This window comes from Ammospiza nelsoni, chromosome 4, assembly GCF_027579445.1.
Source record: "Ammospiza nelsoni isolate bAmmNel1 chromosome 4, bAmmNel1.pri, whole genome shotgun sequence".
NCBI classification, from domain to species: Eukaryota; Metazoa; Chordata; class Aves; order Passeriformes; family Passerellidae; genus Ammospiza; species Ammospiza nelsoni.
In genome coordinates, this window is record NC_080636.1 from 66,412,959 (window position 1) to 66,440,020 (window position 27,062).

The window sequence follows — 27,062 nt, forward strand, 5'->3', positions numbered from 1 at the left end:
GAATCAGCCTTATGAAGCTGAGGTTAGTGTTTTGGAAAAGAAAAGAAAAAAAAAAAGAAGTGCAGTAGCAATTTCACCTTGATACTGGACCTCCCTTGCTAAGCAGGTATATACACTTAGTTACAAGGAAAAGCCAAATGCTATAGGAAGTAGGATTCATATTTCCGTATGTAAATCCACCTTCCCTTTATGTGAGCTCCAAACCCTCAACACAGAAAGATGAAGTAGCCTGATTTGCAGGCACAAAAATCGGTCTTCCTCTAAAGTACTTTACATTTTTGTTCAGAGTAAGGAAAGGGCAGGAACTGAAAAGAGTGATCTATACAGGTCAGGTTTTTATTTATGTAAGCTATCCAGAATACCCTGACAATCTGGGGGATACACAGAGCTATATATAGAAGTATGAATAATTGTATAAGTGAGCATGACGCTGCGTGCAAGCCAGAATACTCCTGAGTGTTTTCAGCCATATGTTTTCTTTCTTCTCTATAGCCTTGCATAGGTTATTCTAAATCCCATTGGCACTATGGAAAAGAATTTTTTCTTGCCTCTTATGGTAGTTATTTCAGTATTAATACTATGTAGTCTGAGACTTCCTCAAAACCTCCTGGTTTGTCTTGAAATTTCCCCTGAATAAACACTTCTATTAGGATCCTGTAAAGCTGTACCTCTATCCCATTGAAGTAGATCGTTCTGCAGTGAGCAGGTTATACAGAAATCTCATTGCTGAAGAAGTAGAAGTGTTATAACATGAGAATTAGTAGATCAATAACCCAAACAAGCTGAATCCATCTCCAGAGTCAGTACACACCTGTCATTATCCTGAGTTACTTACAGAGCTTTTTAGAACCAAATGCAAACCTAGGAGGTAAGGTCTTTTCCAGGGATTGTGGTACCGTTACTGGTACTTGTGTTCTGAGCATGAAGAACACATGCTGTACTAATATTTAGTATTTCTGAGCTGAAATGCAAATGCTAAATTATTCTGGCTGGAGTGGGAACTATTCCTGATTTGGGACCCATGGTGCTTTCCAAGCAGGTAGTTTCAGGAGCACCAAGCCTCAGGAAGATTAAGATTACCCTGGGTTTGCTTTTCTTGGGTGACTGAGAGTTTCAGCAGTGAAATTCTCCTGCTTCACAGGAAGCTTTTCACAGGAAGACATTCCCTGTTTGGGATCACAGAGAGTGGTGAGAAGATAAGAGTAAAACTGACCAGGTCTTTTTGAAGCAACAGGCTTACTGTAATTTGACTGGCTAGAGGACAGTACTTTGGATTTCCAGCTTTCTTGTCTTTTATGGAGAGAAGCTTGATAAGTAATGTTTTGGGGAAGGTAAGTCAGAAATAAAGCCCACAGCAATGCTTGAGAAGGGGGTAGGGCAGATAGGTGGTACAGTTTAGAAAAATTCTGTGCTGTTTTAATGCATGCTAAGTCATGCAACTGGAGGGTAGGAAATTTGTGCCAGTCAACAAGTTTTCCCAGAGAGCATTTCACACACAGCAAAGTGACACACACGTGAAAGGCTGGAGGGCTTCAGAACTAAAAGGGACAGAAAGTTGGGAATGTGCTAGAACAAGTCCCTTCCTATTTTTTACTTTGGGAAGGGAGCTGTTTTGGAAAGAGTTGAAGATAGTTGCAAAGTTTGGTCGCAGGAACTGAAGAGAGAAGTTTGATGGGTATGAAGGGAAGCAGGGTAGTCACACAGGCAGAAAATGTGTAGGTGCTTCGGGAGCATGCAGCTGCCAAGAATTGAGCAAGGAGAGTGCTGTATATATCCAGATACAGATGCAGACCTTGCTTAGATTATTCAGATGTCTGGCCTTCTTTGGGAAAAACAGCAGTGAGATCAAAGGAAGTATCCTAAAGGAGGGCAAGAAGGGATGAGTGAGAATGTGAAATGGAGAAGGCTAGATATAAAAAATGAGGTTCTGGACAATGGAAGAAAAAGCTTACAAAAGCATGTTTTGAAATAAAGCAGTTACGTTTTTCAACTTGCAGAAAGTGAACAGAGCAAGCGAGAGGTGAAAAAGAGTTTATAGAGGTAAGAAATGAGATAGGAAGTCAAATTTTCTGTTTTTTTTTAAAAACTAACAAAATTGTGAACTTTAGCTTTCTGTGAATGACAGTTGTTGTTCTTTCCTTCTAAGAGCTAGTGTGGTGTGACCAAGTGGTAACAGTAATGGACATGATGAGAAAAAGTTCTCTGGCGTGGCAAAAATACAGGAGGATGAATTTACCCATCTAGTTAGTTCACAAGATGTGCTGTGAATGCGCCATTCAGAATGATCAAATGGTTTATACGATATCTTTTCTGCAGCACGTGGAACTAAATCTGTGTCCTGGAGTAAGGTCACTACACTGTCAGCTGGGTGACAAACCCAGTGTGAGCATTGACTCATGATTGCAGGCCACGGGCCTCAGGCCAAGGGATGTCGAGCGTGCCCCAGAGGTGACGCGCGCGCTCCCGGCGGGCGGAAGGCTCCCGGTCCTTCGGCACGCCGCCATGCCAACCCCGCGCCAGCTCGTGGGAAGGCAGCCGGGCTGCCTCCAAGGGAGGGTGACTTGTCTGCCTGTCCAGATGGATGTGGCCTTGTGCTGGCAGCAGTGGAAACCTGGCAGAGAGGAGGAAGGCAGTCTGTTGGGTAGCCACTCACTGTTTGTGACAAGCTTTTTACGGAGACTGAATGCTTCCCGAGGATGCCCTGTTAGCTTTGCCCAAAAATATCTGGTATTTTGCAAGAAATACCAGAGACGAGGGCAGGTGTTGCACTGCTGTGGGTCAGGGTAGCTGCCCTGATTTCAGCAGAGTTGTACTGGTTGTGTTTTGGCTCAAGGTCTGAGCAATGGCATTACACAGTGAGGCTGTTACTGCACTCCTGTAAAATGGTACCATTCCAGATCTTCCTGGTATAACACAGATGTCAGCCTGCCCCTCAAGTGTTCCTGTTAAGATATGTTGCTACTGAGAATTTATTTGGGGTTTCTGCATCGGTTTGAAAGGTAGCAGCCTCCTCGCTGCAGCTGAATGCTTCAGACAATGCCATGACAACTGTACCACATGGTGCCTGCCAGGTCAGGCAAGGACATGGTGGAGCACACGTCAGCAGTGAAGCTGCAAATGAGGTAATGTGTTATCAGCAGACAGGTCAAGGCTCTGTGTATCAACTCCTGGAGCACAGAGTGACTAAAAATAGCTTTCTATTACAAGTACCCATTTCCCAAAGAAGGAAATGCTCTTGATTAACACCTTCCACCCCAAACAATCCAGGAACGACTTAATGTAGTTGCTGTACCCCTTTACATCCTGATGGTCTAGTTGGATGCCTGGCTTAAGTGCTCTGCTTTCACCTCCAGAAGGTGACCATAAGAGTCATATAAAGACCTGAGCAATCCCAGACACCACCCCATCACCTGACTGTCACCAAAGATAGTATTACAGTTATGCACCAGCCTCTGTCAGGAATGTGTCTGGAGCAAGTGTGGAGGTGAACTACTCCTCGTGGCTTTTGAGATACACATCATCAGGTCAGGATCTAGACTACTAAATTACCTCACACGTCAACTTCCTACTCGGGTCTGAACTGTGAACAGAGAAGCCTTTGGCTTCTGTTATGAAACCAGACTTTATACCCATACACAGGCACCAGAAAGATCCCAAGGACATATTTCTATTATTTAAAAAAAACCCCATAGTATTCATCTGTAGCTTCTAGAGTGCCCTTAGAAGCTTGTTTTATCCACTAAACTGTAGTGGATATTTTGGTCCTTGCAATGTATTAAGAAGTCTATGGCACAACACTTCAGTGTGAAGGGTGTGAGTCTGTTCTCCCTAGCAGTGTGGAGCAGCATGGACTTGAGGCAAGGGTAGAAGTGAATGACGTCCAGTTTATTAATACTGGAGGATAAAAAAAAAAAATCAAGCTTAGGTACGCTAATTGTGGTTTTGCATCTTCATAAAAAAAGTTTATTTGATTTCAGTAGGTTGTTTCTCAGTAGGTTTATTACTCACTACCTTGTCCATCAGCTCTGATGCTTTCACTCTGGCCAAGCAATTTCTATTCTTTCTGCCATACTAATTATACTTTTCCATATATTTACATTAGTAAGTCATGGAGTATGCTGATCCTGTCTAATGAGAGTGACAGGCTTACAACTGTGCCACTACAGGCCAATGCAGTCGTCTCCTGAATACACTACTGCTTTGAGAATGTGCAATAGAGGGCAAAAATGAAAAAGAAAAAGCATTTTGAAAAGGCACCTACTAATAGATACACCAGAAACAAGCATGGTAAATAATTCATAGCACATCTTCTAGTGACCACAGGTATTTTAGTAACACACATAAGCAAGAAGCTTAAGCAGGTCCATTGGATCAGGCAAGCCAAACTCCTCTGCATTTCCATTATTTTACTCAGGATTGGACTTTCTTTTTTCTTCCTCCTGACTACACACAGTGCAGTGAGTATAAAAAGGACAATTAAGCACCGCTGCTGAGCATGTCTCTTCTTCCCATGCTGCACACCCTGGCAACAAATCAATTTTGTCCTTTGCTGCAAGACTTTCTCTCTGCTGCTTCAAAATTACTCTCCCAGAATCCTCTAGAGCAACTTTTTTTCCCCCTTCACAGTTCATTCTGCCAGTTGCCACTTCAGTAAAAAGCATATAGCAAGCAATAACTTTGTGTTTTCCATTCCCTCTAAAGGTTAACTATAGGTGAATGTTTTATTCTTTATAACAAGTAATTGACATGCATGAGCCAACTTTCTGTTCAGAACATAATTTGTATTCTTGAGAGATCTGTGCGTGTTCTTGTTCATATTGCTTCTTCCCTGCAGGGATCTGGGAGGGGGAGGAGAAGGAGAAGCTTTTAAAGTTTGGCTCACAAAAGTTACAGAGAAAGATCTAGGCTTTCAGCTCCATCAGATAAATGCTAATGTAACTGCACCGTGTACAGTACAGTGGCACGTACTGATAGGAAAAGAACAGAGTAAATAAGGGGGAGGGGGAAGGGGAGAAGTCAGCAGACAAAACCCCAGAATACTCAAGTGTTCAGGCAAGCTTGCTGCTAAAATATAAATCATCAGGAACTTTGATCCCAAAGGTTGGTGATTTCATAAGAAATACAATTCAATTTGGTGGGAATTTAATGCAAGCTTTCTAATGAAAAGTTGATGTAGTTCTTCATAGCCTTATACCTGGGCACTTGGTCAGCATTTGTTCAATTAAGCTTAAAGATATGGTCTCAAGATCACTGAAATTAGATTTGTTTCACTCTCTTCAGTGAGTTTAGAATGGAGTTCAAAAAAGTACCGTTTTAATGGGGGTGTGGCAGGGACTTTCACAGAGCATACTTTTTCCTTTTTTTTTAATAAATCAAGAGTCTTCTTATGTGGTTACATCTTCTTGTGAGAAGGTCTTTTTAGAATTTTGGTTTAAAACGAGTGTCAGCACATATGCAACCCCTGTAATTCAGAACATAGTTTGCGGGTTGTGGTCTCCTCGGTCAAGCTGATAGGTGTGGTGGGTACAGCTGTGTAATCCTTGTGATGCTGGCTGCCACTTTAATTTTACCACACAATAGTGATTTTATATTTTGTAGTAAGGATTTTCAGCACCTTTGCATATGTTTTTTTCAAAATTAAATAGGCCTAACATCCCCTTTAGCAAACACATTTGAAAAGCTAATGTAAAATCACATATAGAGACTTGATATTCACACTTTAACCTATGAAAGTAGCCCCTGCTGACCAGCAGTAACCCCTTCCCTTAGCTTGTAACATTCAAATTTGTGGTTTTGAAAGAATGAACAATGTAGTTTTACTGAAGAAAATATAATTTACAGGCAGAACTGGGACAGGATTATATATTAGTTGCACATGATCGTGGCCATTTATGAGACTTAACTAGTGGAGTCTTCACACTACTTAGCTTACAGTATCCTCTTGTAGCCTGCTCCTTGCAGTTTCCTGCTGCACCCACCAACAGGCATTCTCCACACACAGATCCTGGTTGTCTACTAAAAAATACTCTAAATACTAAGGAAATAAGGCAGCTCAGGCAGACAAAGCCACCCATCTTGTGCAATAAAAGCCTGAAAGAGCACCATGAGGTTATTCTTTCCACTCACACTTTATTTCAAACAGGTGTGCAAAGGAAACATATCAGAGAGATTTAAATAGGTTAAGCAGACTGTGAATTTCCATCTACGCTTGGTCTAATTAAAGCTATGAACATACGTGAGACTGAGAATTTTGTTTAGAGTAATCCCCTTTTCAAAACTGTCATATGCCAGGAAGTGTTAGAAGCAGAGTTGCTTATTCCCCGTGTTCTTGAGCTACTGTTTTTGCCATTTAAATATCAACATTTCTCAAGAGCTTTCAGTTTAAGCCACAGAGGTTTTCCCACAGTAACTTCTGGCTGACTTGTGAGCCCCTTACTCATACTGGTGATTAGTTAATTCCACAAATGCAATTGGATCACATTTAATTATGACTGCATCAATGTAAAAGGTTTCCAGCCCTTTAGGACTAACCCAGATAGTGCTATGAGATAATCTTCCAGAGGCTGTGATCACCATACTTTTTTCTGCTTCTGCTTGTGTGAAAGATAAGCCACTGCCACCACAGACAAGTGATAGAATGTTTCTATTGCAAGCCATACTAAGCATGGGTTTGTTTATTTTTTGTTTGTTTTTTTTTCCTATTGTTATCTTCCTACAAAGAGCTTTCTGCCTCTTCTGACTCATATTCTACCATAAAAGCAGAAATTTAAGGTCTAGGGTGAAGGATTTTCCCAACTTTACACCATCTCACTCAATATACTTCCAAGCTGTGCACCTCTACCCAGTATTTGCACTTAAAAACAATTAACAAATTATACAGAAAAAATATTTATGTGCTATTTATATACCACAAGCATGTCTTGATGCATCTGCTGAGCTAGGGGACCTCCTCTTAGATACTGGAAGGATATAAAATGTCCTTTTGGCTTCCCTCACTGTTATAGTGTTCTTCCCAAAGGGCTATAGAGTGAGTTCTAGCATGGATGCATGTAAGTTCTCACATGTGATCTCACTGCAGTCAGTGACATTATTTGTGAGATTAAAGAATCACCACTGTGAAAAGCACTCATGTTCTTTTTAATGAAAGGGGGGAAAAAGCTTTTCAGTACAGGGACCACAATCCTACATGGAGCAGCAGACAAAGGCCAGAACTGGAAACAGGTGCTCATGGATCACACAAGTCCTTCTGAGGTCACCAAATGGGTTCAGGGCTAAATCTACATACAGACCACAGGACTACCCATTCCCCTAGGGCTCCTTTTGTTGATGTCTGAGGGACAGATTTCCCTCAGCTTTTGCCTGCAAGTTACAAAGCTTTCTTTTTTAAGAATTGCTATGTAATAACCTAAAATAGCGTGCCCATCTATCCGGAGTGCAGCCAGGCAGAGTGCCTTCGTAGTATCTGTCATGCCTAAAAATATTCCTGTTATGAAAACAGAGACAGAGATCTCTGGTTTTGTGTGCTGTGCCTGTGTGTTTAATGTACCTGTAAGTGCACGTGGAGGTAGTCTGAGGGTGAGCTTCGTCATCCTCAGAGATGAGGATGCCCAAATCCTTGAATGCTGTACTGAAGGATTATTTAAACAGTGAGCATCATGGTAAGGGCTTGATACCTGTTTCTGAGTATCTGTCTATAGCTTTACTGCTGCACTGTAAATACATCAAAACCAAAGCAGACAGTATGTAAAGTAGAGCAGGGAATACCTCCGACTTCTAGACTTGCTAAACTTGCAAAACTGTGGGCAGTGCTGCTCATAGTAATACTTCCCAGGCATGAGAGAAATACAGAGCAATAAAGAGCAAAATACAGAGAAATAAAGAGCAATGAGGCAGGTTAAGCCTCATAAGTGGGATGGAGTATACAACAGGGATGTTTGGAAGGAAAGAAACTGAAGGACAGAGCTAAGTAGGTAAGATGGACCTTGACTGGTGTGTAGAGGATGACAGTGGCAAGGTCACAGTGACAAGGCAGAAAAGTGAGAGGCATTTTAGATCGCATGTGGTTTTCTTTCTCTGAAAGTTTTAAGTCATAGAAAAAGCCCATAAAGGAATCAGATATGACCGTACAGAAACAGGAACTGATGAGAGAATTTAAGTCTCAGGATAGAGGAAAACCCTATTAGTTGAGTGTTTCTCACAGGGTTTTTTTTACCCTTCTTGCTTTAAAAATGATGTTCAGCTCCCTAACAGAGGCAAATCCTGCAACAGAACCTGCCCAGTTTAGGTGTTTTAAGGTACAGAGGGAAGCAGAAAACATGGAAGCACAAATACCTGCTGAGTTTAGGAGAACAGAAAGAAACAAAAGAAAGGATAAAACAAAGAAAAGGCCTTGGTTGTTTCCAGTTCCTCTGAACCTTGTCCAGGTCAGCACTGTTGCTGACTATAGTGCAAGACAGGAGTTTCTGCAGGATGCCCAGATTGTATGAAAGGATGTTTATTTCTCACAAGTGCTATCTTTACATCCAGTGTTGCTTTGAGACCTTCTTTGCTTCATAGTCTCTACAGTTCTCCAACCAATATCTCCATGTACTCACCCTCTGAGACTGCTGAAAACTATTTGTAAATTCCCCGGAGGAAAGGAGACAATCAGATGAGGTAGCACTTTCCTGCTCAGTTCTGAACACAGAACCTGTAACCCTTCCAAAAGGACTGCCATTTACCCCCTTGAATAGTTCAAATCATATTCATATATATAATTAACATTTTGAAAGGATTTCTAAACTCTGTGTCATAGCCTGTAAAATGCTTTGGCACATGCAGAGGAATTTAGGTATTTTCAGGTTAAAACAATTTTGGCAAAAGAAAGAAAACCAGAGACAGTAATAAAAAGCCCAAATCCTTGAAAGCACATGAAGTGTCCTTCCCCATGCATTCGGCTGCAACAAGTGTGTTGATAGGCAACATTAGATATGCAAGGATGAAGTAAACAAAAAGCCCAAGGATTATGAAGTAAATATTTGGGTGTATTAGCTAACTGTTTGGGGGTGTTTTGCATTTTTAAATTTGTTTGTGTTAGTGTTTGAGTCCAACATGCCTTCTAAAAAAAGATAACTGAAACGATCTGTCTCCTGCCCACAGTCATCTCCTCCATCAATATTTGTGCTTATCTCTCCTCACATGTTTCATGTTGTTTCAAGCAGCTCTTTAGCAAGCCACAAAAATGTTAGCTATCCAGCTAAGTTAAAGTGGACCCCAGCTGAAGTAAATACTCCAGGCATATTATCTCTCTTCTGCATTTCTTGGTTGGTATTCTTTGGGCCTGCTACATGTAGATCAGGAGTCTTTAAAATGTTTTGTGAGAGAACCATGCATTACAGTAACTCTTGCTTTCACAGTGCTGTGTTTCTATAGTAACCACCTTATTAAAGCACTGCAGCCATCTGCTTTAAATACTTACTTCACAAGACCATCAGGACTAGCTTAAAACGGTATCACATGTTCATTAAATATTAAAACTAGAAACAAAGGGAAAGAGCTAAGAGAGAGGTCTTTTTCCTGTTCCTTCAATCTAATCTTTGAAGAAACCCCAACAATTGTTTGCTCTTTTTAGATAATTTAACAGTTCGTGCCACTGCTTTACAAAGAACTGTGGAAGTGGCCACGCTTGCTGCTGGTGACATAAACTACAACTTTCTGGGATGTTGCAAAAATGAAAAAATGAAGGAAATAGCTTCTTGGGGTAGGCGGTCAGTCTGTACATGTTTCCAACAAGAGATTTTCTGGACCCTGTTTTTGCTGCAGTGGTACTCTCAGGCATACTGTGGTGAAGTCTTTAGAGGAAGGAGCACACAGGAAAACAGCCAGCAGCAGCTGAGAAGTGCCACACTGAAGCAAACAACTGTCTGCTTTTATCATGGTCTGCTGAAGGGCAAATGCCTCAGAGAAATGTATAATCACTCAGTAATACATTCAGCCGACCTCCAGCTGATAGCCAAAACCATGAGACTTAAACCCCCTATAGACTGTATCCTTAAGGAGCAGAAGCCTAGACGTGGTCCTAATTCACAGAAATGTCTGCTGCTGACAAAGGAACCTGCTTAAGTGACAGGTTGTGATGGCAAGGTCTTTAGATTAAGCACATCCACTGTCTTTGTTTCCTTTCAGCAATTTGAAATAAATTGGCTGCTACCTTCTTTAAATACTGTCTTTCTTCAGACTGTGCTAGAAAGCCAAAGGTAGCTCCTCAGAACCCTTCTCTGTCTTGATTGTATGTTATTTAGCTCACACTCCACTTAGTTACTTTCACTGTGCTTTACTTCCTGCTCCCTTATTCTGTGCTGCCTGTTCTGAGGCCCTGACCCAGCACAAGTTATTGTATTTGGAGTCAGAATACATGGGAACACTCATAATTTGCAAATTTTATCTGAAAATCCAACTGGAACAAGAAAGAGAAGAGGTCAGATCTTCCCATGGTCAAACCATACACCTCTGGCACTATAGCTCAAGAGAAAGATTTTCTAGTGTTTTGAATTCTCTGTCTTCATTCACTACAGCTTAACAAAGCCATACATACTGCTAAGATTAAGTACTGTGTTCATCTGTTTTTCCCACTTCTCTTTACTGCCACATTGAGCAAGTGCCTACACTTAAGCTGTTCATTGTATTGTCCAGATCTTCTTCTATGGCAGAGAACTCTGCATCATGCAGAGAAAAGCAGCAGTGTGCCCAGATAACACTTGGCCAAGAATTGCACATTCTGATGGATCACCAGATCCTCACAAAAATGTGTAATTACTTAAGATCCCCCCACTATGCAGTTCCTCCTCCTTGATGACACTAACTTCCCTGTTTCACACACTAGCTTTTCTTCTGAAGTTCTTAGGGTGTTCCTTGTATTGGTAGCCTGAGGGCAATGTCTCAAAGCAGGAACAATCATGAACAAAAACACTGAATGAGGAGCAGGAGTTCCTGGAGTTAGAGTGAACATCAAGCTGAGCAGTTATGTCAACATTTTTGAGAAAAAAGACAATTTTTGCACAGGTTTTTTTTTTGTGGCTTTGTCGGACATTAAGTTATTTTTCTTCTTTAGCCTTGGCAGGGCTTCAGCTGGATTGCTTTATCTGTCCAAAAGGCAAAAATGTTCATCAAAATGAGGAGACCTGGAAGAGTACAGAATCTCTATTAGCAGAGGTCTTCTAGAGCAGATTATACACCTATTTATCAAAAGTACCAGTTTTATGATTTGGCTGACTTGGGAGAAGAAGATGGAAAAAATGGTCCTTCCATGACTATTTCATACAACTGTTAGGAACAGCTTGTCCATCTTTCTTACTGCTGTGCACTGGTACAGGGAAAGGCTGTTCAGTACATCCTGATGAGAATTTTCCTGGGTAAGGGTGCAAGCAAGTTTGAATAGGCTAAAAAGGAGTTCACAAAGGAAAGATACTGGCCACTCTTCCTCTCAAAATTAAACTAACCCAAATTGTCCACATCAAAACTTTACACTGAAACATGACATTCTTTTCATGTAGCTTCATGGAAATTGCCATTCTTGAGACAACCGTAGCCTATGTTTGTGGACCTGCAGCAAGGATAAAAAAATCAGGGAAAAAAAAAAAGAAAAAGGCTGCCAGGATAGTGAAACATGAGTAGAAGAGAAGGTCTGATTTTGCTGCTTCTGGTGTATCTCTGTTGAATTAATGAACCAGGGTTTCTGCAGCTTGGCTGTTAAATATTTGCAGCTGCTTTCTTGCATTGATATATAACTTGACTACTAGAAACAGGGCTTTTGTCATATTTTGAAGCTTTGGAGGTTGGCCATGGCCAAAGCCAGGCTGGTGGGTAAAGCACAGTAGTGTTTCTTGTAGGACTGAAAGACATGGGAAGAAACCTCAGGACCTCACTGGTTTAATCCTGTGTATATGAAGAAGAGCTGGTAGGGTTCAGCCATCCTTTGTTTTTTTAAACTCACTCTATAAGGGGGATTTTCTTGCTTTCCTAAGAACATCTCTGGGCAATTTTCCCCAGTACTGTAAAAAATCTGAAATGCTCCTTGTTCCTTTCATTGTTTTTGTTCTCTTATTTACATATTATAGTTCTTATGACTCTTGAATTTACAGGACTTATATTTTTAAGTAGGGTGATAGGAAATATTTTCTGCCAGTGGTTTATGCTGAACATATATTTAGGAGGCCCATTGCGTGTTCCCACCTTGCCTTTGAGTGCTGCAGGCAGTTGTTAGTGTAACTTAATGTACTGTCCAGCAGGTATTCTGTACATTTTATTCTCTGTGCACAAAACCAATAAGCAGTTGGTCTGTAAAGGAACCATCTTCTGTTAAGAAAACAATAAATAAGAGAAACAGGAACAATTTGACCCGTCTGTCTGTCTCCTAGGTCAGGAAGTCCTCTTACTGCCTCATTCAGTGCTTCAACTTTTGGAGCACAATTGATGTGCAATTCAGATCCTATCCAAGATTCCCAGCTCCAAGAGACATTAATACAGAACCTTCAGGTAAATACCAGAAGTGTTTTTTCATCTCTTCTCCATCTTCCCCTGCTTTTTTTGGTAGATTGGCTTTTCAGAGTGGTGAGGAAAGAGAGAGTATTGACTGAAAAATATGAACTGGCAAATAATCTCTTGCTCTCTCCCACACACCTAGGTGGCAGAGAGAGCTGTGGCTGGGAATAGTTGTTTATTATGCCAAGGGATTTTCTTCCCCAAACTGTGCACTGTCATGACTGTAGATCAATCCATCTAAATATAAGAAAAATCAAAAGTCCTAAGTCTGTTCTTTGGGAGTCGAGTAAAACTCTTTAGTAAGACTTGTACCTGTGCATCTGAAGACATAATTAAACTTTAGGTGTGCCTTTTGCTGAACTTGTTAAACAAGATTTCCACTGCTTTTTTACCTAGAGGACAAACCCATGAGAGAGTCTGTATTTATTTTGAGATACTCATCTAAACTGACACAATGGCGGTATTCACCCTGTAGCATACAATGGTAATCTTACACTGTTCCCTTACCTCCTGCCCCCAGCTAAAAGCATTGAATAAAATAAATTTCGTCATAAGCAGCACTTTTTCCCTTATATTCTCTTCATTGGATGACTAAAAGAAGCTCTTCATATAGTGTAAGAAAATATTATAAACAATAAGAACATTCTCTGAGTAAGAGATTCACCAGACAGAATTTGTGTATCTGTAGTCATTACACAGGTTAAATTAAATGTACTGGTAAAGCCCACAGACATCACAAATACCAATAATCTAGTCCTTGTAAACCTCAGTACTTTCTGATTCAGAATAATTTAAGAAGTGCTTTAGGGTTTCTGAAGAAAGACTCCAGAGGATGTACAATGATGTACCCAAGAGGAAAGCTATATACATTAAGGGATGACTTTACACTAAGGCTCTAATTCTCCATTCTCCCACTCTGCCCATACTTGTACAGTTTCACAGTAAGGTGGAGTTGCTTTCCTCAGGCAGGAGAAATGCTACAAAAAGCTCTTGAATAGGAACACAGCAGTGACCTATTTTCAGTACTTCCATTCTTATTTCTAGGTCTGTTATATACAGTGTAATGAACATTCAGCAGTGAAAAGACAACAATAACTGACCAAGTACATTTGCTCACGTTCTAAATACAAGATTAAAAATAGTTAGGAGACTGGACAAAACTGGCAATGGGTCAGGGGATGACCTGCAGAGCCATTCCCCAGCTCAGGTTAGAGCTATCAGAGACCTCATGAAATGAGCTAGTGACCAAGCCAGAGTGAACACGTGTCACCCTCTCTCGTTTCATTTGCTTACATAGCAAAGAATCTTTGCAGGAATTTTGACAACTAATGTAGAGCTGCCACGGGTATGGTTGGAAAAGATGACATCTATACCTAGAAAAATTTTATTCAGTAGTGGGATTGAACTGTATTGCAGAAGAAGCGTGGAGAAGCTCATAGTGTGTTCTTTCCTACAGGCTTTATCATTATGATATTTACAAACACTGCAATGTATTACAATAGAACTACAGTCTTTTTACCATCTCATCTGCTTCTGAAAAGTCAAACTTTCTATTTGGGAGGAGGAAAATAATTTTTCGTCATTTAGGAGGCTTTTTCAAAGCTGAGATTAAATTCTTCAATTCCAAAAATGAAGACTGGAAGTGATTTTTAACAAAGATGGGTTATTTTTGCTCATTTCACAGTTTTTTCAAGAAAACTCTGATTATCTTAAGCAATCACTCACAGTTATAGTACCTGTCTTCCTCCACATACGTATATTTCTGAGACAACTCCAAGAATCTAAAAATCTGTCAAAAACGAATTGTTGGATCATGTACTCCACTCTACTATAAACTGCTAATTTCTAGAAAGCACACTGGTTTGGAGTACTTTGGCATACAATACAAACTTCTTTTAAGAGCTTCAACGATGAGGAAGGAATGCTTTCCTTTTTTTTTTCAGTAGATGTGTACTGTAAAAATGTATGTGTGAAGATAGAACATGGACATTTGACAGTTGAATACTCAGTGATTATTTTGCTGAAGTAGCATTTCTGCTATGCTTTTTTTTCTTAAGGCCCATGTCAAAAAACCAAATCAGCCATATAGTGGTATTCATGTTTTGTAGATGGAAGTGTTTAATTTGAAATTACTAAGGCAATCTTTTTCCTAAATGGATGGTCACAGCCTGACTACAAAGCATTCATTAGTGCTTGAGTGCAAGTGTTAATAAAGGAATAAAAAAGGAACTGTCAATCAGGAACTACATGATCGTGCAGTGTTCTTTTCTTTTAGCCAAAGTAATCCAGCTTTGCATTTCCTTCCCGTTGTGACAATTTTATGTGCTGAGTTAGTTCAGTGCAGAAACAGAGTCAGAGTGCCGAAGAATACAGTCACTTCTATCCCTGATTTGCTGAATCACTTACCCGCTGCTCCTGCTAGTTAATAGTAGCTATTTTTAGTTTATGGTGGAAAACGCTCTCATGGTGGCAATGATACTTCAGAACAGTTTGGGAGCAAAATCATCTGCTTTGAACGTCTCTCAGAGCCTGTGTGGGTACGAGCGCCTCGCTGTTCACTCCCAGCGCTGGCGATCTAGGTCAGCCTGGCGCGCGGGATGTGGCACTCGCTGCCTCTTTCATAACTGCCTGGAAGAGTTCTGGGGTCATGTTTGTAAACACTGCTGCCACGTGCGCGTAAGCACGTGGCGAGACACCAGCATGACCTGGAGTGCCGAAGCCAAGAGGTAAAGCTTGGCGCCAGGGTGATGTCGCTACGCCAACCAGTGCCAGCGCCCCGGCTGGCGCACGCCCCGTGCAGCCCTGGGAGCCACCACGGCGCGGTGTTTGAAGGGTGAGTGGGAACCTTTACCTGAACGTGGCACACGTGGATGTGTGCTAGTGTTGATGGTGGCCCCGCAGGTTCGTCTGTCAGTGTAAGCAAATGGCAGTGCTGAATTGTTCTTAAGAAAAATGGGACTCCTTTCTGCCCTAAGTCACTAAAATTGGAGCCCACATGGTCCCAGAACACAATGCAAAACTGTGACTCTTAGGGAAAAGAGCTGTACAAGGGCACATTGCCAGAGTTTCCAAAATGACTTCAAAGACACATAACAGAAACTTCGTGTCTGTAATAGCTTTTTGCTGGCTTTGCACTGTTGAAATTAAGACCATGTTTCAGGCATTTGAGGAAGTAGCTCCTAAATTATTTCTGTTTATCAGTAGAAGTTGCGTGATATGGCCAGTACAAACAAAAGTCACAAGTCTTTAATTTCCTCTTAACGAGAAATAAGCAGATTCAGCCACCCAAACCTATGCAAAGTTTCATCTCACGCTGGCCACACACTTTATGTGCTTCAAGGAAAAAAACCAAAACATGTGACAGGGGGAGCAGTCTGTGGTCAATGTCCCTCTCCATTGTAGGGGCTCTGTTTCAAGCGCAGCTGTAAGTCTCATTTGCTTTGACCTTTCCTGGGGGAGCTGAGAATAGGACAAAGAGTTAAAGTGTTACCAGTCTCTGCTGAGTCTGCACTTCTCGGCCAGGCAAGCCAGAGAGGCGGCTGGAAGAGGGTGTGCTCGCAGCAGAGGGTGAACGGGAGGGGGTGCGGGGAGGGAGAGTGAAACAAAAGGAGAAAAATAAACTGTGCACACCCTGAAACAAAACAGGGGAACAAGTACAGAAAAAGTGCTCGTCTTTGAAGAATGGGAACTTTTCTGTTTGTTTCCCTCCATGTAGTTACATCTTTTTATCTGAACTCAAGGGACGGTAGATATATGAGTCCTTGAACTCTGAACCGGTGAGGAGAGTAGCAAAAGTAAGTGAATGCAATTTTAGCTGAGCAGCTGGAAAGAAACGAGCTTTGTCTTTTTGTGCCTCAGCTATAGGAGGCCATTTAATGCTGCAACACACAGCTGTTCAAACCTCTTTCTTACTGTATGCCAGTGGCCTGCTAAAACAAAGCAGAACTAAGTAAGTCTTCTCTGAGTGACAATGCAACTCTGGTTTTAAATACTAGCTGCTCTGAATTATTTGTGTTTTGTTGAGCCCCATCTCTTAAACCAGGACAAGACTTGGTCCCTGGTTTGTTAGTGGGAAATGAAAACAGTAAAAGTGTCCATTCATTTCCACAGGCTTTTTGAAATCCTGCCCTACTGTAACTGTTACCCAATTCCTTAGTAGTGTTTCTGGAAAGCAGAAAAGTACCTTCCTCACTGTTGTGTGTACATCCAGCTAGCGCTCTCCAGTGCTACTACGCTATCGAGCAATGAAGTTTCTATTTTTGACTCACTGTGGACAACCTTGCTCTAAACCCCTGGCCTGAATATTGCTTAAATGTAAAATGAGTAAACCTGAACAAGCTAGCAGCTCCACAGCCCATCAGAGCCCTGCCTTCAGCCACGACTGCTGCCAGCAGCCAGGACCGTGGGTGAAGCACAGGAGCTCTCCCAAGCTGCAGCGTGGCACCCAGCGGTGCGGGGACACCCAGGAGGGTGTTTGTTAACAGCGTGGCCACGTGCACGTGAGCCACGTGGGGCTGGGCTGGCTGAACCTCCAAACTGCTCTGGGGAGAGGAGCAGCTGCGGAGCTCCCAATGCTCCACTCCATCTTTTTCCAACGTATTTGCAGTGGTGTTGTATCTCTAAACATGTAGGGAAAAATCCATCTGTCCTTCACGGTCAGCTGCATCTGCCAGCATCCAGAGATGCTGCATGAGCTAAATGACCTATTGGATTTTATTTCCAAATGCAGTTCATCATGGATTGTATCACAAGTCCATGAATGTGCTGAAGTTAAACAGGGTGCTTGGTTAAATGCACTATGTAACCAGGCAGGCTGAGCTAGGACTGATCAACAGCAAAGGAATTCTCAAAGGCCAGAGACATTAAAGATTACCATCTCCAATTCAGGTCGAGGAGAAGAAGGTGGACTCTTGAACAGAAAGCTATGAATGCTGCTATGGTTAATGTCAGGTCAATGCAGGCTTGTGCATCCCATCTCCAGCAGAGAGATTTCTGACAACAAATGAAAATTGATTTTATTTTGGTATTTTTAACTCCTTTGAGCTCTGCAACTAAGTGTGATGGCAACATGAAGGTTCGTGGACCCTTCATAATTACCTTTAATTAATAAAACAAATCAAATGGGAATTGTGTGGTAGATTGGAGCTGATGTACATGAATGGCTTGCAGACTGTGGGAAATCTTGCCTGAATGAATAGGAGGATCAAGGGTATTAAAGGGAGTTAACTGGAGTACCTACTTAGAGAAATGTCATAACTGTTTCACACACTGTGATTAACTGACACAACCTACTATTTTTAATTATTGTTATTTTAATTATTTGTTTGGAGGTACATGGAGACATGTACCATTTTACAGTGCCAGTAAAATGGAGATAACATTCTTCCCTGCATCCTTTCTCAGTTGGAGTGGAGGGTTTAAACAGTGCCACAAAGCAAAAAGTCATACTTTTCCCTGAGGAGATTTATTTAATTTCCTGAGTTGTTTTTGACAAGCACTGCTGATTTAGAGATCCGAAAGTTTGTGCAGCAAAACCAGAACATGTTGTCAATCAACAGAAAATGCTACTGAAAACCAAATTTTAAAAAAAAGTGAAAAGTGTCTAGTTTCTGTTTCTTAAAATTGATACTTCTGTTATCTTAGTAAGCAGAGAAAATGATCAGTAAACTTCTGAATGAGCAGGAAGGAGGGTAAAGCACTGGGGTTTAGAAGATATGGGTTCAGTTCCCAGCTATACCACAGCTTTCCTGTAGGTCTTCTAGTGTTAAGAAAAAAAAGGCACAGAAATGAATGACTCCAGCAGGGTTTGTACCACATTGCATGATCTCTGTGTGCTTTGGCTCTCAGTTGTTGCTTATTAATTTTATACCCTTTCTCTCCTTCTTTGCGTGTTTTGCCTGCTCATTAACATCAGCACCCTGGGGAAAAGGCTGCAGCAGTTCTGTTTAGGAACTCCTGTGACACACACACACACTCACACACACACACACATGCAGAGCAGGCACTAATAGCAGCTTTGCTTTATTTACTGCAAATATTTAGTTTTTTGAAAGGGAGCTGCCTGCCTCTGCTATAAACAAGAGTTACTAACACTCTGGCCCCTTGTGTGCTGCCAGACCCCTTTTCTCTGCCTCTTTTACTGAATTAAATAGTAAGACAGAACAAAAATGGCTTATGTTTGTACAGCCCCAAGCACAGTGGGATTCTGTTTCGTGGCTGGGATATGAGGTGCCTCCTAATGTGCAATAATTAATTTCACTCTATCTACTCTCCTTATATTTAGAAGCATCAGAGTTGCCATCCTGAATTAGACTCATGCTCCAGCTTGTCCAACAAAGTATCTCTAACCAGCTCACTGTTTCAAGAAAAAGCAGCTATTCTGTTAGTAGCTAGACCCACTCTTCCAGAAGCAAACTTCTTATTCATCAGCTAGAGACATTTTATAGCAAAATACATGTTAACTTGCAACTGCTTTGAAAAGTTGGGGTTTCTAAGTAAAAATTTGGTTTTTAGCTTCTATACCTGTAGTCTTTCCATCCATTTCTTCTCCTTGTCCCCACAAAAAACAAAACAAAAAAAAACCCCAAAAGACCTACCTTTCTTTTTCTTTTTTCAGTACTACAGAATATATAACTGACTAGGTGCCTCACTGCCTCAGGTGTCTCTGGTATAGCTTTGCAAGCCCAAGAAGAATGAATAGAGCTTTGTGAAAATGGCAGTTTGCAGGATCACAAGCCAGCTGATATTGGGAAAAAAAAAGCCACCTATACTTAATGTATTGTCAACTGTACAACATAGACACAGTGGAAAAATAGATAGAAATCTGTATTTTCCTGCCTGGTTTCTCACTTCTCAGGCAGTACACAGAGTAATAGAAAGAAAACAGATCAGCACAGTTCTTGGTTTTGTTACTGCTTTCTCACACCTACAGAAGCTTCTGTGCATTAGGGATTACAGGGAAGCAGAAAAGTACAGGTCTGAAGTTATTTAGGAAAAACAAATCTTCCATGTAAAGTATGGAAAGCACCATAGAAACAACAGAGAACTGAAAGGCTGCTGTATTTTTCTGCTTTGTGTGGTTTTCATCTTTATGAATATCAAGAGTGTTTTTCCCTATTTGGTCTGTATTTTCACTTGTTCCTAGGTATGTGATGTGTACATTTGCAATTACCTGTGCATGCAATGCGAGACACGCTACCATACATTTTCCTTCCCACAAAATGTCTACTAGATACACAGAATGAAAGAATTGTTAAATCTGACCCTTTCCAGTTGTTCAGCTTTCATGTTTTTGATTTTTAGTGTTGCCATTTAAGTAATACTTCATAGTTGTTTTGGAGAGACAAACTTGAAATTAAATAGAAAAGCAAGCAAAGGAGTGCAGAGGGAACAGAAATTTGGTAACCAGAAAGTATGTTAAAATTTGTAATATGTGTGCACACATACTACTGCTGCATATCCCAGGAAGAGGTGAGTCCCATGTATTTGCCAGCTTTCATAAGTTCTCTTCTAGGGATAAATTGCATTTGTTTTATTAAGCTATACATGCACTTGGAGCTTCATGGAAATACCTCACTTCTGTGGTCTTTAACTTTGGGAAAGCAGTAGAAACTCCTGTTTTAATGCAACAATTCCTTTTCCTCATTTTACCATGAACAGGAGAGTCCAATGCTACTTGCACACAAGAGAAAATATGCAATCATTCTTTTCTCCTTTTTGCTTGCATAAGAGCTGAAAGAGTTTTGTGTCCTTTGGCAAGTATAAAAATTTTATAACTTCAAAGAATGTGACTTCAAACACAAGTGAAGTAGCACTGAAAGAACAAACATATTAAACAAAGATGGAAAAAAAGCATTGGGGGCATGAAATGGGGGTGAGTATTGCATGAACAGTTGTCTTTCATTTGAAGGGACAAATCTGGAAAGATGCTGAAGGACAGAGAAGATGAGGGCAAAACTCTCCCTCCAGAATCAGGCCCAGGGTTAATGTTTACCCTTTGATCTCTCTAACAGTGCTAGAATTGGCAAGAGAAGGAAAAAACAGTCAGCACAAACTCAGGAATGCCTTTGTCACGTATTCTTTCACATGCTTTACTCTTGCTTGCTACCTTCTGCTGCCCAGACAGTGCAAGAGTACTGGGAACTGTGGGTCAAAAAAAAAGGCCAGAAAAGAAAATGAAAAGTGGTTGAAGAGCTTACTGAAACAGAAGCAGATTCTGGATATGACACAAATAATTTTATCCTGCAAATGAGAAGACACTACTGCAATGTAATTACAAAATAACAGTGCTGTAATAGACATCAACAGAAAATGGGAGTAACCAATGTGAACATACAACTGCTAGCAGAAGCCATGTGTATAACAAGATCTGTGATCAGCCTTCCTACTCTGTTGCATTACAATGACTCATTACAATACAATGACTCATCCAGACAAATTCAGAACGTGGAAGAGACATTTGTACCAACTGCTTCCTTGCTATGAGGAGAAAACAGATCTTGGGATTCATTTTGTAAAGCAAGTAATGTGCTTTGAAAAATGTTCTGAGTGCTTCCTGCAAAACTGCCTAAGAAAGTCTGAAAAATGTGCATGGGACCAGAAAAGGAGCATTAGAACCTCTGATAATAAGGTCTCACAGCACATGCAGGGCATAGGCTTCAAGCGTCTCTGAAGACCAGAACTGGCCTGACAGGTTTGGTTTAGGTCTACAGGTGAGAGCAGGAAACGTTGTCAGTTGGATGCTTCTGAGCAGCTACAGTGCATTTTCACAGAATCACAACATTTTTGTCTCTGCAAGGAATCCCTAATAATTAACACAATTAACACCACTTTTCCCCTCCTTTTTTTTTTTTTTTTTTTTTTTAAGCAACAGCTTGGTGGCATTATTCATTTGGTTGGGTAAATGCAGAAATTTCCACCAAGCTTCTTACATCTAATGGAGATCCAGAACTTGCCTTGCAGTGGTATAAGCTTTCATAACGGCAATGCCTCTTTGTGTCAACATGTCTCATTAAGTAATAAAGACTTTCAGCTATTTGATTTTCCTCATAAAGTTAGTGGGATTCACGATTTCTTTCTTGTTCTTTAAAAAGGGAATTGTTCTAGTATCCTAACAGGCAGTGAATCATGCTTAATTAAGGAAAAAATATATAACCATTTACAGTGGGATTCTTATATTGTAAAGAGCTGGTTTGCCACAAAAGCTTTTGGGACTTGAATTAATTATACATTTTTAAAAGGGGAGGAGGGGCACAAAAATAATTTGAAACCTTTGCAATAATTCCCTTAACCCCCATCTCATACTTCAGGTCAGTCTGTTCCAGACAAACCCATCAGCACAGCCCAGACTGTGCTCAGGTGCAGAGTAAAAAAAACAACAGCATTTGACAAAGGATCCAGTGGTCTAGAATGCAACACAGATGCAGAAAGCTCAGCCAAAACCCAAACTATGATATGAGTTCTTAAAACTCTGCATTTTTTTTCTGTCCCTCTCCTCTGCTGTCACGAGGAGTAGGGACATTCCTAGAACTCTGTCCTCACTGGCTGCGTCAAGGCAGCTGCTGAGGATGCTGGGACACTGTTTGTAAACACTCAAACCACGTGCACGCAACCACATGGAGAGTCATCGTCCTGACCTAAACCTCCCCACTTGGTAAGCTGGGCTTTGGCTGCAAAGGAGCCAAAGCCTTTCCCAACACATTGTGACTTAGAGTACTCACGCCAGGACACTGGAACACAAACTTGGACTGCTGATGCATTATTGGAAAGGAGATTAGGCAGAAGAGTTGTTTAAACTTTAGTCATTGAAATGTGAGTTTAAGGACAGGGTAGCTCATGTAGAGTGCTGAAGATGTTCTTTATACAGCTGCAAAAATTCAACTTAAACCTGGAAACTTCCCCTCCCCTGTGCAGACACCTGGTAAAACCAATATTGCTATGCTGGGAAAACGTGGAATATATTTGAGGTTAGAGGTAATGCTGTAGAACATGCAAAGATTATTTCATGTTGTCTAAATTGCATCATAGTATTTAATCAGAGTGCGACTGGTACTGCCCTGTACCTGGGGAAGACACTTCCAAGGGGTATTTGATTACTGAGCTATTCCTGGTTATCCTAGCTATCTAAACACTCACCTGCTCACTTCTTTGAAACTGTCTGTTGTGGTTTAACAAAACTTTGTACTTGATTAGGCTTAAAATGCTGAGTTTTCCTTTCTTGCTGAACTTGAACATTGAACAAGCCTGTTCCTTTCCACGCTGCAACAGAAATGCCTCCTGCATTAACATTTTATTTTTGTTTTAGTAAGAGGAAAAACACACACACAAGTAATTAGGTCAAATACTGCAAGCCTTTATTTGTCTGTAAGAATAATCCTTCTGGGATTTCTTGCCATATGTATACTACAAGGCAACAACACTCCAACTTGGAATCCCCGCCTCCACAGAAAACTTTGCTTTTTAAAGAAGCCTCAATTTTGTTCAGGTTACTAAGATGATTCAGCATTCTGGAAGGTGTTTTACAGAGATGAACAAGCCTGCTTGAAAAGACAGACAGGAATCTAAATCTTTATGCCTTTTATTTGTTAAACTGTTTTTCAAAGCATGGCAATTGTCTTTAAAGTTATCTCAGATTTAAAATTCTTTATTGTGAAAAACTAGTAGAAAACTCTTTTTGATCCACCTAAAAGTTAGGACTTATTTTTTTCTTTATTTCAAGAACAGTATGAGATACATGAGTAAAATTAGTTAGCTGTTATTTCTATTTCTCAGACCTTGTTTTTCTCTACCTTCTTCCTCCCTGCTATGTAATGCAAAGCACATTCCCAGTATTTTAATCCAAACAACCTTTTTGGGTCAGTCATCAGCTGTCCTTGTGATTAGTCCAGCTCATGCTGGAGGGTCAGAATTTTATTCCTTAACCCCACCATCTCTGCATCTACCCACTGAGCAGTTTCTTAGCAAAATGGGTGATTTTCCATATAGATATATGGAAAATCACCCATATATAAAAAAAAATATATAATATATATATATATATATTTATATATATACAGATTTTTTTAAGCTAACTTATCAACCCTAAGGTAAGGCAGAAGTGATTTCTTTTCAATGGGTGACAGAGGATGATTACTCATGGTACTTTCCATTTGTAAGGCTTTATTATCTAGGATTATTGGAACCAGGTATGCAAATTGAACATGTAAGCAGAGATAATGTAGTAGCAACTGGAACTATGGCAACTTGTTAGTAGTTACTTGTTCAGTGTTCAAAGGCTTATTTCTGTTGCAGAATGTCACTAAATGAGTAAGATGGTACTCACTGCCTTATGAAGTAAGGGATGGGAATAATGCTGCAAGTGTGATTGATTCATACAATTCTCTTTTTGGCTTTCAGCCATGATGCAGTCATATGCTTTATCTCTGTCAGACTACAGCTTTCTTTTTTTTTTTTATAATGAATCATAGTACATCCCACTCCATTTCAGAACCAGCACATTGCCTTTCAAAATGATGTCACAACTCTTAATGCTGCTGGCTGTCTGCCTTAACAGCAATCAGAGTGCTGGACTAAATAAATACTGTATATTATTTGCCAAAATAATTTGTGGTTGTGTTCTCCAGCACAGTTTCCAAGATAACCACCAACTCTACTTGAAACTTGGCAACTTTGTTCTACCACTTTCAAGCTCCAATTGTGAAGCTAGCTTACAGATGCTGCTACCATGCCTAGAGCTACTGTGCAGCAGCCCAGTGAGAGAGGCAGAGGGGTCACTCCCTGTGACCAGCCAAATTTGACAGCTCTTCTGGAATTCCACCTTGAAAAATTGTCAGCTTTTCAAAAAGGACCTTACTTGGCTCCTGTCGAAACACAAAATACATCTTCCACTTGGAACTAAATGGAACAAGGGATTTAAAGTCACTGCTAAGGCACACTGATAAAAACACTACTGTCCATGCAACTTAGGAGTGAAGCACTCCCTGTAAACCTGACCAGAGTCAGTAACATTAATCCAACATGACCTTCATGTTTTTTCAAGCAGCAGATTTGCTCCAAACTATGGTTAGGGGTTTTTTCCCCCCTTTTCTTCAGGGCTATTTGGCTCCTGTTAATATTCAAGAGAACAGTGTGGAGGACACAGGCCAGCAGCATCTGAAGTGCTTGGGCAAGAAGGAACAATCCCATCCAACTTTGGCAGCTGAAATGTCAATTTCAGCAGCAGCTACAGGTTCTCCCAATTCCACATGCAAAAGCCAAAACATTTACAACCTCGTATTTCTGCTACCCAGTGCAGCACTGGTACCAACAAGAGACCTTGGAAATCTGTCCATCCTAATAACTCAATAACTCTGCAACAAGCGCTCATTTCTTGTTCTTTGAACAATGCTGACATGCCAAAGTCTAAGACCATGTTCACTATATAAAAACAATATCAGTTTTTCTGGCTAAAAGCCACCACAATGAATCACCACAATGCCAAAGTTCTCATTAAAAACCTTACTACCAACAGTGATAGTTCTGTAGATTCGGGTGCCTTAGTGTCTCCTGTTCAGCCTTGTCTTCTTTTGAAGATTTGTTCAGAATGGGCAATACAAAACCACTTTCTGAGGTTCCCTGGATGCATTTACAAAGGGTTTTTTTATGCCACTTCCCAAAATGTGACAACTCTTTCCACTGAAATATGACTTTTGAGTTCTTAATTTCACATTAATAGCAGTGTAGTACCACCACCAAAACACTGTTGTTTTCCACAGCTTTACATTTCCTATTTTCCCTCCTCCCCTCACCCAGGCTTCTAGATTTAAATGTTTTCTGACTTCACTGGCAGGGGTCATTCTAAGCTTTCCAAGAGAGACAAAATACTGCCTAACAGAGATTTTTTTCCATTGGTTCCAAATGGTGATTTTCTGCGGGATAAAATCCAAGATGGGCACATTGTTTCAGAGAGTTAACAGCAGCAGCCAGATCCTACTGTAACTCCAGTTTAGACATGACTATTGATCATTGACTTCTCCCTGTCGAGTATCTTCGGCAACCATGTCCTGTTTCGCACTTTGCAGCTTCCAGAGTGCTACAGTGGAATACACACGCAGATACACAAGTGAATGTGTGACTGCACTCACCCCCTGCTGCAGTAAATCAACCTGCCATTAACACGCGAATGGAACGGCCTCATTACCCGATAAACAACACCCACTGACCTGCTTTCACTAGGGACACTGTTATCTGCTCATCTCTGAAACTCTTCAACTTCACATTGAAAGGAAGAAGAAGAAAAGAAAATGATGCTGAACATATATTCGGAGCTGCCGATCACTGCTCAAAGCCTGCACATTGGCACGCGGCTCATCATGGAAAGCAAATCTTGTGATGAGATCTTAGGCTGCAGCGTTTCGATGAAAGCACGCTAGACCGCATCACTTTTCCCTTCACCTCACTCCGAAAAGGAAAATTACTTAGCAGAAAAGAGTCTGCTGAATTTCCAACACTCAGACCGCGAGCCGAAAAGCGCCCTTTTAACTCTGGGAAAGAGAATCAGTGCTGGTGTCTAAGGGGGTGATTTAACGCCGGTAAACGCCGCGATGCGAGCGAGCGAGCGCACACTGCCGCGCGTCCGACTCAGGCGCGGCGAGGTTGTTGCTCTTGTCTGTCATCTGGCGGGGAACGAGCCTGACCTCGCCGAAAGCGTTCTTTTAGGGGAACGCGCTCGGGAAAGTGATTCTCCTTTTCATCCCGTGGCCACATTGTGCCCCGACGGCGGGGTTTAGCAACGCGGGCGAAACACGCGCGTGGACCATCGCACGGAAAACGGGAGGCCTCGCTCCGAGCCCCCGCCTCGCCCGCACGCACTTCTCCCTCCCGAGCCCCCGGCACCGCGCTCCGCTCGCCGCCCCCTCGCCCTCCCCGGCCCCGCGAGCCCCCCGCCTCTCTCCCCTCTCCCCGGGCTGCGCCCGCCTTTGTGTCCGCCCGGGGCCGGGGAGCGGCACAAAGCCGGGGCGCCTCCGGCCGCCGTGCCCCGTCCGCAGACAAAGGCGCGGGGAGGGGCGGCGAGGCGAAGCCCGGGTCCGGCTCCGCGGGGAGGGGGCGGCGGCGCCCCGGCCGCCCCTGTCAATCAGCCGTGTTGGGGGACCCGCGGCGGCGCCCCCTCCTCGCCGACCCCCGGCGGCGCGGCGCGGCGCTGCCCCGCGACACCTCCCGGCGGTGCCGGGCGGGGAAGGCGGCCGGCGCGGAGATCCCGCTCTGACCTCTGCCGCGTCCCTCAGCCTCGCCGACATCCAGCACGCACAGCCCGGGCGCCGCGCTCCCTGCTCCTACAGCGCCGCCATCTTGCTTCCTTCTGCTCCTTGGCGAGCGCGGCCGGGCCCCCGCATCAATATGCGCGCGGCGCCCTGACGTCGGCGCCCGCCCCGCGCACCGCCCCGCGCGCGCGGCACGGCTCCCCCAGGTCCCCCCCAGCGCGCGGCGCGGGGGCGCCCCCAGCACCGTCACCGGCGCCGTCCCCGCTCCCGACCGCGCGGGGCTTTTTTCCCGGCTGCTGACGCTCT

The 27,062-nt window shown here is 42.1% G+C and overlaps 1 protein-coding gene across 1 annotated transcript in view; it reads right to left on the reverse strand.

Annotated features, from left to right (window-relative positions):
- Positions 1 to 26,797, reverse strand: part of TET2 (tet methylcytosine dioxygenase 2) — a 71,088-nt gene extending 44,291 nt beyond the window's left edge. Inside the window, exon 1 of the mRNA XM_059471150.1 lies at positions 26,763 to 26,797. Within this exon, the coding sequence (XP_059327133.1) occupies positions 26,763 to 26,792 (30 nt within the window). The 5' untranslated portion in view covers positions 26,793 to 26,797. The remainder of the gene's footprint in view (positions 1 to 26,762) is intronic.
- Positions 26,798 to 27,062: the final 265 nt, after the last annotated feature.